This window comes from Leuciscus leuciscus (genome assembly GCF_965113295.1).
Source record: "Leuciscus leuciscus genome assembly, chromosome: 12".
NCBI classification, from domain to species: domain Eukaryota; kingdom Metazoa; phylum Chordata; class Actinopteri; order Cypriniformes; family Leuciscidae; genus Leuciscus; species Leuciscus leuciscus.
In genome coordinates this window covers 9,100,524-9,116,361 of record NC_138736.1, presented here as the reverse complement: position 1 = coordinate 9,116,361, position 15,838 = coordinate 9,100,524, and the positions used below count along the sequence as shown (strand labels likewise).

Genomic DNA, 15,838 nt, shown 5'->3' with positions numbered 1-15,838 from the left:
TTTTTTAAATATGACCTGAAATAACTTAGTACTTGTATGCTCTGACATCGACTGGACTGACTTGGTAGCACTTGGTATGAAATGTGTTGAAGGTCAGGGCAGACTCACTTGCTGGCCTGCTTTGACATCAGAAAGACTTGTGTGCTCCTGATAGCTTCAGCAACTTCCTCTTTTTTAGCTGCTAACTGCTCACTAATAGCCTAGAAGTGAGACAGAAACAGTATTTTCAAAGCCACTTACATCTACTTAGTGTTGATTGATGCACTACTGTTTGTAGAGTAGCTAAAAATATATAATATTCTAATAGTTAACACTCTAACCGTACCTGCTGTGCAGCAAGTGATGGCTCGGCAGATCTGCCAGCGCGCTCCTGTAGGCCCTTGACCCAGCCAAGCATCTCTGAGACCTGCCCCACTCGTGCCTGCCTCTCCTCTTCCACCTCTTTCTGTACCACAAAGGGGAAACATTTTCATTTGGCATGCATCAGATGATGAAACCTGATGTTGTCTTCATTATGTGCATACTTGTAGGTATTTATATGTACAAATATACAGTAGGTAAAAATCAAAGCTAAAAGTAGGAGGCTTAGAAAACCATAACACACCTCTTCCTCCTCCAGTCGTCGTAGTGCATCACTAATATACTTGACATGTTGCGTTGTCAGGGTAACCAGAGCTGTGTAGCGTGTGCGTAAATCCATAAACTAAGACGGAGAAGAACAATGTCATTAAAGCATTTAAGGTCAACACAAAAACCAACATAACCATCAAATTAATGTCCTGGTTTCCCTGCATTTACCTCCTGTGTGATGACATCTGATGAAGAGTGCATCCTCCTCCTTTTCACAGGGGACTTCTGGGTTGATTCAACAAAAGCTCTGAATGTCATAAGTTGGAGTTCATAGTCCTAATGCATACATAGAAATGGGGTTATTATCATTAAGTAAAACTATTAAAAACATTTCTGCTGAAATAAAGCTGAAATAAAATAGGAAATAAATATTAGTTGCTTAAAACTTAAAACTAAATGAAAATTTGCAATGTTGCCTTGGCGAAAAACTGAAATTAGCATAAGTTTAAGCACAAAAATTATTAAGTGGAAATAAAAAACAAAACTAAAACTGAAATAAAAATAAATTAAATAAAAAAATATAAAAAAAATTAAATGACAAAAAGCACAATGAAAATAAAATAAAATAAGAATAAAATAAGAATAAAAAAATAAAATAAAAGCTAATTCAAAACAGAAAGACACGGCATAATATGGAGACATTTATTTTGTGAAACAAGTGTTTATGTTTCCATCTCTCCATGATGACTGCCATTAAGCAGTAGCCGACACTGGTCACTGGTGCTTACCTTAACAGCAGCGCAGTATTGTTTAGAGTACGTCTGGCACTCATCCAGTTTGACCTGGTTCTGTTCGATCTCAGCAACCAAGGCCTGCAAAAGAACAGATACTGAATCAAACACGGATTTGTTTTGCAACACTGGGAGGTATTCATCAATATCAGTGTCCTCTCTCACCGTTTGCTGTGCGAGCTGTTCTGACAAAGCTCTGCTGTCTGTCTGCTCGGGTTGTGTGTTCTCCTGTTTTTCTGTGGTCTCCTCTATCCAGCAGATGAGAGAGTTGTGGCCTCCTCTGTACTGCTGCAGCACTGAACCCAACACCTCAAGATCCGCTTGCCTGTGTGACATCACGTTTCATTTTACAATCTGGAATATTACTGAATATACTGGCAGACATCCTCTCTCGGTCTCCCTCTTTTCACTTTCTAAACAACTCACCGTGTCTCCATTTGCCTGCGCACTCCGCTCCACCTCTCTGTGAGCTGGTGTGCTTTCTCCTGGTAGCGGTCCAGTTCAGGGCTGCGGTCAGAGTGTAACTGGCTGAGCTGGCTTCCGACCTCTCTAGCCTGCTGGACCTCTAAACTCAGACTCTGGAATATGTGATCCTGTTCCTGCAGCTCTGAATGCCATTTCTGCAAGTGTGAAATACAGAGTATGAAATGCAATCAAAACGGTAAAGTCGCCTATCGACTATTTTTGACAAACAACAGACTGCAAGTCCTTAGAATATCCAAAACAGAGTAGTACAGGAGCAGCGTGGAGTTACGATTTGAGCTTCAGATTTGTTAAAATATTTGAACTTTTGCAGCTAGACCGTATGTGGCCACATGACCGGATGTATTACTAATCAAAACTATGGAGCATGAGGTGAGAAATGTGGCGAAATGTGACAATTGTATGCAAATATTGGAGATAGTGAAAAGGTGGATTCAATGACAAATAAAACATTTTTAACAGTCACTTGTCACCATCTACTGGTGTAATGATGTAATTGATACAATCTTTATTTGAAGCATCAAGTTAGTTACTTTCAAAAGTTGATTTACTCTATATTTTGATCGCTACCATAGACATAGACAGTGTTTATATACAAACTATAAACTGTGTACTAGTACTTCTGTGAAATCTGAATTATAGTAACACAGAAATAATGATACTGTGTGGTCGAAAACACAACGGCAACGCAGATTTGAATACTCCGTTTTGATCTTACTAAAGGTTTAATAGACATAGCCAAATCGTTGTCATTGAGGAATAAGATTATGTTTGAATCAAGTTCGAATCAAAATCTTTTAACGATTAATCGTGCAGCTCTAGTTGAGATATGAATCAACTAGTGAAGTGTCTGTGTTTCTCACCTTTAACTGCTCTCCCAAGGCCTGGATTGCAGCAGTATCAGCGGGCACAATATCCTCTTCACTTAGTCGACTCTCATTCTTTCTCACTTGACTTTCTGCAGCCTGCAGGCTTCTCATCAACACATCTACCGTCTTCAGTCTGGCAGATGCAAAAAAAGACACTCAAATCATGTTTGTCGTTAACGTTAAAAAAGGCTTGATGACTAATTAGGGTAGAGTACATGCATATATGTATTGAAATGCCTTTGTGCACTAACTTTTGCAGATAAACGGAGGAGAGGGAGTTGAGTTTCTCAATGTGCTCTACGGCCAGGTTGAGCTCAGAGCGTAGGACAGGCACACTGGAAGAGGTAGGCTTCTCCTCAAAGAAGCTCACGCAGCGACGAGACACCTCACCCAAATCTGACTGAAGACCCTTTAAATCCTGCTGTAGCTTCTGCAACACCATTAAAAGATTCTTCAGATAACATTTATAAAGACTCCATGAAAATGGCATTAAAATGTCCATGTCTGTTAGATTTGAGATAATCTGCTAGTGTTCTACTTTTTTGATTGAAAAAGTTGATTTGAAAAAGTCAAAAAGTTGTCAAAATTAACTTGCAATCAGAGGCATATCCTATTTTTTGTCCGATAAAATGCTTACTATTATGCTCCCATAGCCTTAAGTGTCTCTGGCTACGAAGTAGAAAATCATAGTTCATGACAGTGACATAAACAGCCTAAAAGGTATTTTTAAAAAAGATATATACATTTCTTATTTATATATTATAATTTCTTATTTTAATGGAACATATGTCGAACAAAAGAAAAAAAAAAACTGTGCTCAAAAAATCATTTAATAAGGAAATAAACTGAAATAAAACTAAATTAAAGAAATACAGATATATTTAAAATAATTAATTATTTCATAAATAATAAAATAATGAAATGTATAAAAACCAAACCTAATAAAAAGCACAAAAGCACATAAAATTACTAAAACAAACTAAAAATAAAATTTAAAACAAAAATAAAAGCTACTTCAAATAAATTGAATACTATAATAGTCTATAAAACTATTTGATCACTGTAAGCAACATACTGCAAAATATTTAATCAAAAAGCTTATTTTTTCCCCGAATTAACAGCATTTTCAATTAATCGGACTGGTTTATATATGTACATCAGCTAAAAACTGTAGTACAGACTGACCACTGATTGCCCAGTAGAGGGAGTAGTTGTGTTGATCAGACTCACCTCTTGCTCTGCTATGTGAACTGCATTGTCTGCAACATCTCCTGATATTGTGCTGGGGTGTGGAGTCTGTATGCCTTGCATCAGCCTGCTCTCTGCCTCCTCTAGGTGCGACTTGATGCTCTGCAGCTCTGAGAGGTAAGCACGAGAGGCCAACTCATCCTTCTCCACTGAAAGACAAAAATAATACTGAGTACCATGTCATATGGTTTCATGACATGATTAATACACACGGACACAGTAACCTTCTTACCTGTCTCCAAAGAGACCAGCAGCGCTTGGCAATGTTCACGGCAGTTCTCAGCTTCTCTCTCTATCTCACGCCGTTCAGTCGGTGTGAAAAGTGCGCTCTCACGACTATCCGTAAGGAAGTCGGACAAGTGGGCGTCCAGGTTGTTTAAAGCCTGCTGCCTCTCTGCTGGGGCCTGCAAGCGCATCTGGAGAGACAGACACATGATTATGAATAACGTCTGAAGGAGTTCCAATAAGAGAGGGAAACTGAATGAACTTTGGTACTAACTGTGTCCAGACTCCAGGAGGAAATATTTAGTATGTCTTTCTGCAGGTAGTGGCAGGAGACTACGCTCTTCATGTTAACATGAAGCTGGTGCCATAGAGACATGACGTTCTGGTACATCTGCTCCATTCTATGCACAGATAAAAATAAATAAAAAAAGATTATCTTACAAAGTTTATATAGTTGTTTTATGCAACAAAGACAATACAATATCAAATGTATGCTATTTACTTTCTTTTTAAATGTCCCATTATTTAAAATGAAAAAAGATTTTTCCAAGAAAACATGAGTGGTGTTTTGCCCCAGTGTTATTTTAGTATCATTTATATAATATTAATTAATATTTTGATTTTCTGTTTTCATTTTAACTTTAGTTTGAGTTTTAGCAATTTTGTTACGTGCTTTGGTCATTTTTTAAATATTTGTTTAATATTTCTATTTAGCCTAAATGTATTTTTATTTCAGTTTTAGTATTATTAGTAGTTTGTCAAGTTTGTTTTGTTAAAGTTTTTTCATCTAATATTTATATTTTAATTTAATTTTTTATTGTAGCTTTATTTCAATGAATGAAAATGATTGTTAACCATTTTAGTTTACAATAACAATACTGGTTTGCCCGTTCAACACTTGCCACTAAAACACCTGGGATGTACCTACACAGTTGCTAGAATTGCTAGGTGTTTTTTTAGGGCATTCTGGGTGGTTACTTGCTGTGCCAAACATTACATAAACATACAGTAGCACGTTATTTCTATGCCGAATGTGATTCCTGCATGTGTGTGTGAGACCCTCATGAACGTGTTTATTGGGAACATTTAAGGATCTGTGTACTGTACCTGCTGGCAGTGTCGATGGCTTCCTGGTTAGGGGGAGGAATGCTGAAACACACAGATGGAACCATGGCCTCATTTCCTGTAGGACTGATGACCTTCCACTTAGTCCTCTGAGAGTTATCCTCCAATACACATTCCTCTCCTTTGCTGATTGTGATCTGAGATAGAGAGATGGAGATAGAAAGAGAGTGATAGAGAAAAAGGGATGGAAGAAACATAACAGGTAAGGGAAAGAGGATTTGAAAAATTGAGCAAAAAAAGCAGAACTGATGGTCAATGTTGATTAAAAAGTAAAAGGGATTTAAAATATTAACCAAAGGATGAGGAATAAAATGTTAATGCTAATGGCCTTCATATGAGTTGAATTACATGAAATATGAATTTCATGAAATAATGCCTTACTGTGCTAACATATCTTTACAACTGACAACTGGCAAAATAAAATAAAAAATAATAATAATTCAAAAGCTCTTATCTTGTTCACTTTAATGTCAAATTAGTTGCTTTTGTAGCCTAGCTTTGCCTTAGGCTAACATGAAAGCTAAACGCACCAATAGCGCTAAAGGCAACACAATTAAAAGCATCCTGAGTCATTTAAGCAAATTAAAAATCAAAGAGAACATGTGAGAGCACTTTTTAGTGCCCCACCTCAACTCTCACCCTATCCCCTTGCACACAGTGAACATTATGCTTTTTTATATATTACATATGGATATGAAATTAAATCTAACAGAGGGTTACCACCTTTGTGACTGATAAATACAATAGAATAAAAAAAAAATAGCAAGTCTACATGCAACATGCTCCCACCATGGAAAATTGATGACATTTTGGGCTGGAATAAAAACATCTAACACATAATATATATGCCCTATTTCACATTAACAGTGTATGGGACGCCTGAGGTAAAGCAGGGGTCCCTTGTGTGCAGGGCCAGGCCAGAGAGCAAAGGTCAGAGGAGAACGGTCGGCAATAGTACCTGAGAGTTGGCCTTGCCCAGCCCCGCAGACACACATAAAGAGGAAGGGAGAAGGAAGGGAACAGAGAGAGAAAGATGGGGTTAAATGGAGGGATAAAGAAAAAAAGAGGAGGGCAGAGAAAAGGGGGGTGGGAAGGGGATAGGGAGGGAGAAAGAGATTACTTTCAGGCATTTAGCAGACCTCGCCTGACTGAAATAATGCGATCAGGAAAAGAAACCGGGCCACAGCTGGGAGAGTGATTGAGTGTTTATGAGTATTCTGCATAAAAATGAATACTCAATAAATGACAGCCTCTTATTTCATCATTTCAATTAAGTAGAGTATGCGAAATGTGTGAATGAAAAGCAACGAAATGGCAGATTAGATACGCTACAGCAGGTTTGTTCATCACTGATATGCCGCACCTCCACTTTGCCAGGATTCTTTGCTTACAGCTAAGTTGGCACACAAAGGACAGATTCTCTGGAAATATCCTGGTCAATTGCACCTTTTCCCAATCTACTTGCCTTCACAGCTCCAGGGTGGTTTATTACTAAATATGTGCAGATGGTCTCAGGCTAGCACCCTGAGTGGAGCAGAAGATGTAAAACTAAAAGACGGTTTTCCAGTGGGGTAGGATTGGGACACAAATGTAAAGCTCTGAAAAACCGAATTAGGATCACATTTATTTTCCAAATGTGATCATAGCTCAGTTCTTAAGAGCATAAGGATCAATGCAGGGTTGTGATGTGATAAGGTAAGGCAAAGCGAGTAGGTTGTGATGGTGAGATATCTGGAGCATGTTATACCTCTATTTGTCGGTAGTCACAGATGGCACGGATGGGCGTGGTGGTGCCCAGGTTACTCTCTGCACTGCGTGGGCGGAGCTGGACTACAGACTTGGCCCGGCCTACAAGGCTGGCCACTGTGCTGCGGTATTCAATCAGTTGTTCTTTCTCCTCCTGAAAAATTAAATAAATAAAGTCAAACCAGCAGTCCAACTGTAAACCAGTGTTGCATTGATTATTTTTTGTGATCTGTAAAGTAATGAGTAAAGTAACATTACTTTTAAATGTACAAAATATCTGAGTTACTTTTTCAAATAAGTAACGCAAGTTACTTTGCTTTCCCATTTATTGACTGACACCACTCCTGTCCCCAATGTTAAGAGAAATCGTGAGTGAGGTGCAGAGGCGTTGTGTGTATAAACATGATGGTTGTTATAGTTCTAGACTATTGTTTAAACATGAATCTCACTTGCACAAAAAAAGATTCAATATTCCTCAAAATGAATAAAAACCATGAAATGCAAACTCTAAATATTAGGCAAACATGCAATAATTAAATGTTAAATAATACAAATATACTTTATGTATTTAACCTCACTTTATTAACCAATGTCTTTGCTGCTGATCATTAGATGATCCAAATCAACCATACCAATAAGCAAAAATGACTTTAATTTAAAAAAAATTATTCCTGAAGAGAGAATGTTGAATTTTCTTCTCCTGCATCCTATTCTTCTGCAATCCAGATTGGCAGCAGATTTATTTCACTTTTGGTGTGAAAAGGACGTTACATTTGCCAAATATAGAACTGTTTTTTTATTTATTAAAAAACAAACAAGCAACCCCAGCAGGTCAGAAAATTTCCAGAAAAGTAACATGACACATTATTACTTTCCAGAAAAAGTAACTAAGTAATACAATTTGTTAACTTTAAGGGGGTTACACATTATTGTAACACATTACTTTTGCCAACACTGCAGTTAAAAATAGTAAAAGGTGCACTGAATAATTTGATGTTGTACTATTAGTGGCCATAATAATTTTTTCCTGTGAGCAAACATGTCTGAAAAAAAAAAAAAAAAAAAAAAAAAAAGGTCTTAATTCAGCCACTGTCCTCATAATTGGATTTTCTCCATTATTACCTGTTTTTCAATGCTAAATGTCAGATGAACTGTAACTAAAATGTGCATTCATGATAATAAATATGCATTTTCTCACAAAAATAGCTTAATGACTTTCGAAATATCTTTAAGGCCATCACTGATATTCTTCCCTGGGTTATTATTTGCTTGTACTAAAATTAATGAGTACGGGGTATGACACTTCCATGAACAGCTCATAAGGGATTCATTAGTTCTGGCATTGGGAAGCAGAGGCTGACAGGAAGATCTAATAACACAATGCTCTCTGCAAGAACTTAACATGTGGTATTAAATTTGACTGCATATCAAAATGGGGTCAGAGTTCATCAAAACCATAGAGGTTTTTCAGAGCAACAACAAGAGTGAAATTATGGCAAACATGCCAAATCCTTATTTGAGGGATATAAACTGTTACTGGTCATATACGTAAGCAGTGGGGATTTTTGGGGAGACATCTGTCAAATGCTTAATTAAAATCATCTCCTAGTGAGAGTTGGAGGCGATGTAGAACACAAACTGACACAAAGAACGGTTCAAGTTTATGTCAAACATAAAGAATTTAATTGAAGAATCTTATGCTCAATTATAAACAACCACACAAATAAATGACTTTTGAAGGTGCTTGTTTAATTTAGTTAATTATGAACTAATGCAACTTTTCTTGAACTTTTTTAATTTTCTTAATGTCATTGTTACATGATTATTTTTTGTTTTTAAAGAAAAAAACAACAACCAATAGCCATATTTTCTTAAAATAAAAAGTGTGTTGTAAAAAAAATTCTATATCGGAAAATGAGTAGTAGTAAGCATAATAATCTAGTAATTTTTTACAGTGTTACATAATATTGGGGGAGAGGGAGAGGGAGAGGGAGAGGGAGAGAGAGAGAGAGAGAGAGAGAGAGAGAGAGAGAGAGAGAGAGAGAGAGAGAGAGAGAGAGAGAGAATTCTAATGGCTAGGGTTATTTTTACCAATTAAATTACAGTATTAATTTGGGAAGATAATCCATCCCATCTACTTTTTATTGCATCCATGCCCTTATTTAACTGTAATGCACTTGTGCCAGCTCTGGGTTTCTCTTCCGTATGGCCAAAGAGGATATGCCCATTGCTGTGTTTGCTCTTGTGCAACCCCTCTCTCATGGTGCCATCTGTCATATGTGCACTCATTGAGCTCAAAAATTAAAATTCCTAAACTAAGTAGTATACACTGTAAAATCTCCTATGAACAAGTGTTTTATTTATATGTTGTAAAGGCTGACTGTGCACATTTTTTTTTTTTTTAATTAGAGGGAACACCCACCATGGAGTCCTGAAGCAGATCCTCCAATCTGCCAAGTCTGCTGTTTTTATCACAGGTGTACTGTCTCTTAATGGTGTCTTGTAGCTGACGTAGAAAGCTTTCACAGTCCCGTGCATCACTCATAAACTAAAACAAAGTCATTAAAACCCAGAAAATGTCATTTAAAGCAGAAAATGTATAAATAAATATTTTTTTAATGCTTTTCCATTGAAAAGCTTGACTCAGTACCTGGAAGTAGGCAGTGTTGTCCTTGAGGTGCTGCTCCACACATACGCAGAGCTCTTTAATCCACTGCCACTGTGTCTGCAGGGCGGCACTGTAGGCCTATGATCAGAGAGGTCAACAGGTCAGGATTGAGCACCAAATCTGGTTTCAAACCATTTTTACTGCGTCTGAGAGCAACATACTGAGTTCACTGCGTGAAGATTTGTTCATATTGGTCAACAACTCACCTCCACTGTTTGTTTGGCTGGATGGTTTTCTTGACACATGTGGTCAGCTGTCTCCTGGAGGGAGCGCATCACTTCCTGTTTTTCTTCAAGCTCTGACCTCATGTCCTGAGAGAGGTTAAGGAGATCAAAAGATATTGCTCAATCCCCAAAAAATCTAAATGAACAACTGCAATTACACTTAAATCGACATGAAACGAAAATTCACCCTATTTTGTAAATGCATGTCATTGATTTTACTGTAATCAATTCATCCATGTCTGTTTTTTTTTTTCATTTTAATTTTGACCTCATAATTTTTAAACAAAATATCACAACTCTATCTTCTATTAAAAACGACAATCACTTCTCCAATCACTTAGTCGGCTTAAACTCTGGCCCTGCAAGCTGATGTTCATCTGCCTACATTTTTTAGCGCAATGCCCACATCTCAAAAGCCAATCAACAAGATGCAGAGAACCAAGCCCTGACTAATATTTTTTCTTTTTCGATACTCCATTTCACTTACATTTCCAATTCAATTCCATTTCTGTTTCATCATGACTTTAAATAATCAAGAAGTACTTTTGAAACTGAGGGCAAACACATACAGCCCTAAATATTATAAGAGAAATGTTTAAAGAAAATATACATGAATGGGCAAAAAACATTAAGTAATAAGGACTAAATCAGTAAAGGAACATATAGTGGCCAGAGGTAGTGCATCTTTCTATAGATGGGAGTCTTACAGCATATTGCTCTCTTTTGGCAGCCATGTTGGTGTTGCCGTCACTCCAGTCGAAGGCCAGCTCCTCCTCCTCCCTCTCATTGAGCCAGATCAGCTCCTCAGTGCAATGGGACACAAAAGCTCGAAGGCTCTCCAGGCAACGCAGTCGCCATGACGAATGTTCCTGCGACAACACAAAACGACATTTATAACTGGCCATATAACGCGGCCAACTGCTCAGTCTGATGCTTTCCCCGTGGTAAGCACCCTTGGTCTTTTGAACAATTGCATGTTTTCATGGAGAACTGATTTGGTTAAATTATGGAGACGTGTGTGGGTGTGGGTATATGTCAAGAGCAGGTGTTTTGCGGCACTCTTAAGAACGTCACACAAGCATTCTGTATTCTGCCTTTGTGAGGACACACTCTGTCACACCCTAATGAGATTAGAGAAGAGTAATATACATAATACAGAGTATAATGAACTCAAATACACACACATGTCTGCTTATCATAATTCTAAAACAGGAAAAACTCACCAGCAGTTTGCAATACTGGTTCTCCAACTTGGACAGAGTCTCAGAGTAACTGCTATGTAAATTAGGCGAGACCCTTGACTGAGGGAGAGAGAACATGAAGAAATAAATGATTCCTTATGCAAAAGAGTTCAGTGTGCAATACATAAGGTATTTAAGTCCATTCACACCAATTCTGATTTGCCTGGTTTGTTGTGCACCTGGCAAGTTTTCAAAAACAAGTACTGACAAGTTCTTAATTTCCTTGGCTACTAATTGTTAAATAAATAGAGCTGTTATTTTGGTGAAAACCACAGGAAGACCTTTTTAAGCTTCTGATTTTTACATAACAAATATAAAAATGATTCTCATTACAAGGTGTTGGCACACCGTATCATGAGCTGCTCGTGTGTAAATGAAAACATTGTCACACTACTCGCATTTGCCACTTGGCGCGTTCTAATTTTGGACACCATATACAACCATTCATAAGCTTCGATCTGTTACTTGCACCGATGCACCTAAATATTTTTTTACAGTCACAGTAATTTTCATTCGCAAATTGTCAGCTGGTCTGACTGGAGCCATTTTTTTCAAGTGCATTCCAGTTTTGTGTGCAGTATGCACAACACACTCAGTGTGTGTACACAGTCTGTGTAAATGCTGCCTGAAGTGGAGACTATATCAGAATTGGTGTGAAAGGTCCATTAATACCAAGACCTCATAGTTCATGTACCTCATAATTTCGAGCCTCTTTGAGGCTATTGAGTAGATCCTCCACTGCTGTGTGAATGATGTGGTGGTCCTGCAGGTGCTGTTCTACAGACGGCAGATCAGAACCCCACTCGGCTCGCTCCAGTAGGTCCTGTGTCGCTTCAACCCATCCCAGCAGCTCATAGATGAAGCGCAGACTGCCTTCATCTTCAGAGGAGGACATGGCTACCAGATCTGCACGAGACATTGGCCGCCTGAGCAAAGATGCCGCAGCACCCACTGCTCCCAGCAGTGTCTGTGCTCCGAGTGTAGTCAGACCTCCTGGGGACCCCTTCTGACCCACATGCTCTCCCAGCAGACCCCCTGTGGAGAAATGACCCTTCCTGTACACACTGGCACACTGCAGGCGCATAGAGACCAGCTCCTCCTGCAGACATGACACCCTACAAGAGAGAAATGACCTCGAGTAAGACTGCTGGATGGAAAAAAGAAATATTTTTCTGCAAAATAGGAAAGACATCATTAAAGTAATCCATGTGACTCCAGTGGTTTCACCTCATGCGTTGTGGTGCTCCCCCTACTGGATTGCAGGTCAATATTTTTGTAAATAAGTGGTAAATTAAGTTTTTTTGTTTTTAGGTTAAACCACTGGAGTCACATGGATTACTTTAATGATGTCTTTCCTATTGCTCTGGATCTTGAATGTGTAAATTGCGTTGCACGCAATGGAGGGACTGAAAGCTCTCGGATTTCATCAAAAATATCTTAATTTGTGTACCGAAGATGAACAAAGGTCTTATGAGTTTGGAAAAACATGAGGGTGAGTAACAGAATTTTCCTTTTTGGGTGAACTAACCCTTTATAATAATTGTGAATAATTTTAATTGTGATAACTGTGATTATTGTTCACAGTACAGAAATCTCTCCCTCTTTTCTGTCAATCAAATTAATCTTTAACAACTGTCAACAAGAACAAAATCATCCCATCCCTCTCTCTGGCTTGCTTTTCACTCATATTTTTCTATTTCCCCTTTTCTCCCTCTTACCTGAAAGCCAGCTGTTCCACCTGGTAGTACTTCTCATCTCGAAGGACCTGCAGGTCTAGGTGAAGCTGTCTGACAAGAGCCTCACAGTCCTGCAGATACAACCCCAATTCATTCTCACACCGCACTGGCTGCCCATTCTCTAGCTGAGACATGTCCTGAGGAAAGACAGAAGACAATGGAAAACAATGGAGCACAACAGATTTCTAAATTATAAATAACCAAGTTTTTCATGCAAAAAAACTAAACTGGGTGATCTCAGAGGACTTGTCAACATATGTCCCAAATCCAAGTGAGTTGCTTACTGAGATTGTATTTCAAGGCATCTAGTGTGTTTGACTTGACATTCCAAATGGTCTTTCTTGTAACATCCCTTCCTTTGGGAAGGTGGCATTGCCTGTATCCTTCATGGTAATATTAATCTTCTACTATTTCATTCAATACTGAAAAGCAGCAATAAAAATAGTTAAATCTAATTAAAAAAAGACTATTGTACCCAATATTTGTGTGCTATGTAGCTTAGCATCTAACATCAGTATCTAACGAGTGCTATTAATATAGCAAGCAGAGCTGCTGCATATGAAGAGCCTTCCAAATCAGTCACTTCCATTTCAGAAGGCAGTTGCCTAAGTAGACAGAGGACTGCAAGGCAGCTAATAGTTTTTGGAAAAGAGCTTATGAGACAGTTCCCACAGAGATACTCCCATACTTACAGCCTGCAAAGTGTTCTTCGCCAGTGTGAGTTTCTCCTCACAATCTAGAGCCATGTTCTGGATCTTATTGGCCATCTGCAGGAGTAACTCCAACCTAAAAACAAAGATACATACAAAATACACATCAAAAATACTAAAATACTGAACTGCTACAAATGTAAATGTAGCCATTTTATCTAGAAGTGGACTCTCCTAACCTTTCCACAGCAGGCCTCAGTGCTTTCTCTCTCTCCAACATCTCCAGGATCAGTTTCCCCCATTCCTCCTCCAGATCATTAGGGTGTAGCCCTTGAGGCAACTTAATGCGCCCAAACTCTATCCATGCCTAAACAACATCCACAAACATCAATCATGTAAAGAAGCTTTCCTAGTGTGTTTGAGTGTGTGCATGTGCGTTCCCTTTATACTGTCAGTCTTCCTCCTCTCCCACATGTCAGCATTGTGCTCTACATTAGCCTGAATCTGTTAATGTGCAGCTCCACTGTGCCTCTTATGAACAGTGCTGCCTGCATTTAGCTGCAGAATCAAGGTCAGCCTCAATCTCTCTCTGTCTTATTGTCATTCTCTTTTTATCTTCGTTTTCTCTTTCTCACCTCCAGAAGCTTGTAAAGGTGCTCAATGTGGCTTTTCTCTCCTTCCTTTGCGGGGATCTCAGTTTCTTTGAAGTGGACATATTCATTGTAAAGTGCCTGGGGAAGAGAAGACTTTTGGTAAGCAGCCAAGTCAGATCAAATCAAACAGTGATTAGCAATTTAAGGCATCACAGCTTTTTCTGGACATGAAAGCTGTTTCAAATGGTAATTCCTTTTGCTGCCTTGACAGACACCCATTTTAAGCTAAATTCTAAGGCAGTATGTATCATTCACAGAGAAGGCAATCCCAGAATGCACTGCAAAAAACTAAAATAATGGATTTTAAATAAACATTGTATTCAGCACTGAAAAGGATATATAAAAGTTGTGTAATTCAAAATTGATTATTTTACCCAATATGTGTGCATGCTGTGTTTTTTCATGTTTATTAGAATATTGTTTTGTTAGCTTACCAACATACTAAAATCAAACTCTATTGAAATAACTTACAAGCCAAGTCCCTATTTGTGGCATATGTATATAATGCATATGTAGAGTGTTCCATTCACTACCATTCAAAAGTTTGAGGTCGCTATCGCATGTGCACCAAAGCTGCATTTATTTGGTCAAAATATAGTCAAATATTGTGAAATACTAATATAATTTCTATTTTAATATAATTTATAATTTATTCTTAAATGAAGGTCAAGCTGAATTTTCAGCAGATTAAAAACATTTGTGTTTGTTTGTAACATTCTTTGATCTTATTAATGTGTCCTTGGTGAATACATTTCTTAAAGAGAAAATGCTGACCCCAAACTGAATGGTAGTGAAGGATGTAGGCAGTAGGCGGTGAGGCAACTCACTAGATTGTTGAATAGATTTTTTTGTTTGTTTTTTTAATTAAATTATATCTTTAGCTACTTCTTTATGAAATGCTGTTCTTTTCTTTCGACGACTCTTACCTTAAGTTCCACAGGATTGTGGGGGAAGCTCCTATTGGCCATGAGGGCCGTATGTTGCCTGGTCCACTGCAGCAGAGAAGAGAAGCCAGATTTGTATTCTGTCCATCGCTGGTCAACCTCCTGAACAACAGATACCGCACGTAAGAAAACAAGGGGAAAAAATATTTACAATGTGTAATTTATAGGTACAAAAGTACTGTAGAGAAAGAAAATGCAACTTAAAGAGAGTGAGTGCACTGTGAAGTGATCGTACATGAGCTGTAATGCCTTCTCCACCCTCTGGGATCTTGGGGAAAGCATCGTAGATGGAGGAGACGTACGTGATGACAGATTTCTCGTCTGGCGACGGCACATCGACATCTGATGTAGAAAGAGGATAAAGATATTGAGAAAGCGAATGAAGATCAAAGACAAATGGAGTTTAGCAAACAATAATTCTCATATGCAGAATGGATGAAAACTAAAGACAGGTAAAACACAAATTTTACCTTCAGCATCTAGAAGTCTTGTTACCCCTAACGACTCTGCAATCTCAAAGGCTTGTTCCAGGTTCTCACGGCTACTTTGTTGCGCAACCACTTCCATGTTTATCAGGTCCGGCCTAAAAATCACAGTGCCATGAGATCATGAGTGTTGATGCCCTAATGTGCATCTATCCTTTGAAATTGAGCACTCATTATACT

General features: G+C 38.2%; 1 protein-coding gene across 15 annotated transcripts in view; it reads right to left on the bottom strand.

The window, feature by feature from the left end:
* The window catches only part of macf1a (microtubule actin crosslinking factor 1a), a 165,943-nt gene that overhangs the window by 74,805 nt on the left and 75,300 nt on the right, over positions 1 to 15,838 (bottom strand). For all 15 annotated transcript variants that reach the window (XM_082187008.1, XM_082187009.1, XM_082186997.1 and 12 more), the window contains 27 exons: positions 15,644 to 15,756; positions 15,409 to 15,515; positions 15,156 to 15,275; positions 14,212 to 14,307; positions 13,816 to 13,943; positions 13,619 to 13,712; positions 12,909 to 13,063; positions 11,885 to 12,305; positions 11,173 to 11,250; positions 10,657 to 10,818; positions 9,932 to 10,036; positions 9,708 to 9,803; positions 9,480 to 9,605; positions 7,059 to 7,211; positions 5,294 to 5,448; positions 4,461 to 4,587; positions 4,194 to 4,377; positions 3,944 to 4,110; positions 2,965 to 3,143; positions 2,708 to 2,846; positions 1,788 to 1,981; positions 1,527 to 1,686; positions 1,359 to 1,442; positions 799 to 906; positions 605 to 703; positions 326 to 445; positions 109 to 200 (listed from right to left, as the gene is read on the bottom strand). In XM_082187008.1, the coding sequence (XP_082043134.1) occupies positions 109 to 200; positions 326 to 445; positions 605 to 703; positions 799 to 906; positions 1,359 to 1,442; positions 1,527 to 1,686; positions 1,788 to 1,981; positions 2,708 to 2,846; positions 2,965 to 3,143; positions 3,944 to 4,110; positions 4,194 to 4,377; positions 4,461 to 4,587; positions 5,294 to 5,448; positions 7,059 to 7,211; positions 9,480 to 9,605; positions 9,708 to 9,803; positions 9,932 to 10,036; positions 10,657 to 10,818; positions 11,173 to 11,250; positions 11,885 to 12,305; positions 12,909 to 13,063; positions 13,619 to 13,712; positions 13,816 to 13,943; positions 14,212 to 14,307; positions 15,156 to 15,275; positions 15,409 to 15,515; positions 15,644 to 15,756 (3,762 nt within the window). The remainder of the gene's footprint in view (positions 1 to 108; positions 201 to 325; positions 446 to 604; positions 704 to 798; positions 907 to 1,358; positions 1,443 to 1,526; positions 1,687 to 1,787; positions 1,982 to 2,707; positions 2,847 to 2,964; positions 3,144 to 3,943; positions 4,111 to 4,193; positions 4,378 to 4,460; positions 4,588 to 5,293; positions 5,449 to 7,058; positions 7,212 to 9,479; positions 9,606 to 9,707; positions 9,804 to 9,931; positions 10,037 to 10,656; positions 10,819 to 11,172; positions 11,251 to 11,884; positions 12,306 to 12,908; positions 13,064 to 13,618; positions 13,713 to 13,815; positions 13,944 to 14,211; positions 14,308 to 15,155; positions 15,276 to 15,408; positions 15,516 to 15,643; positions 15,757 to 15,838) is intronic.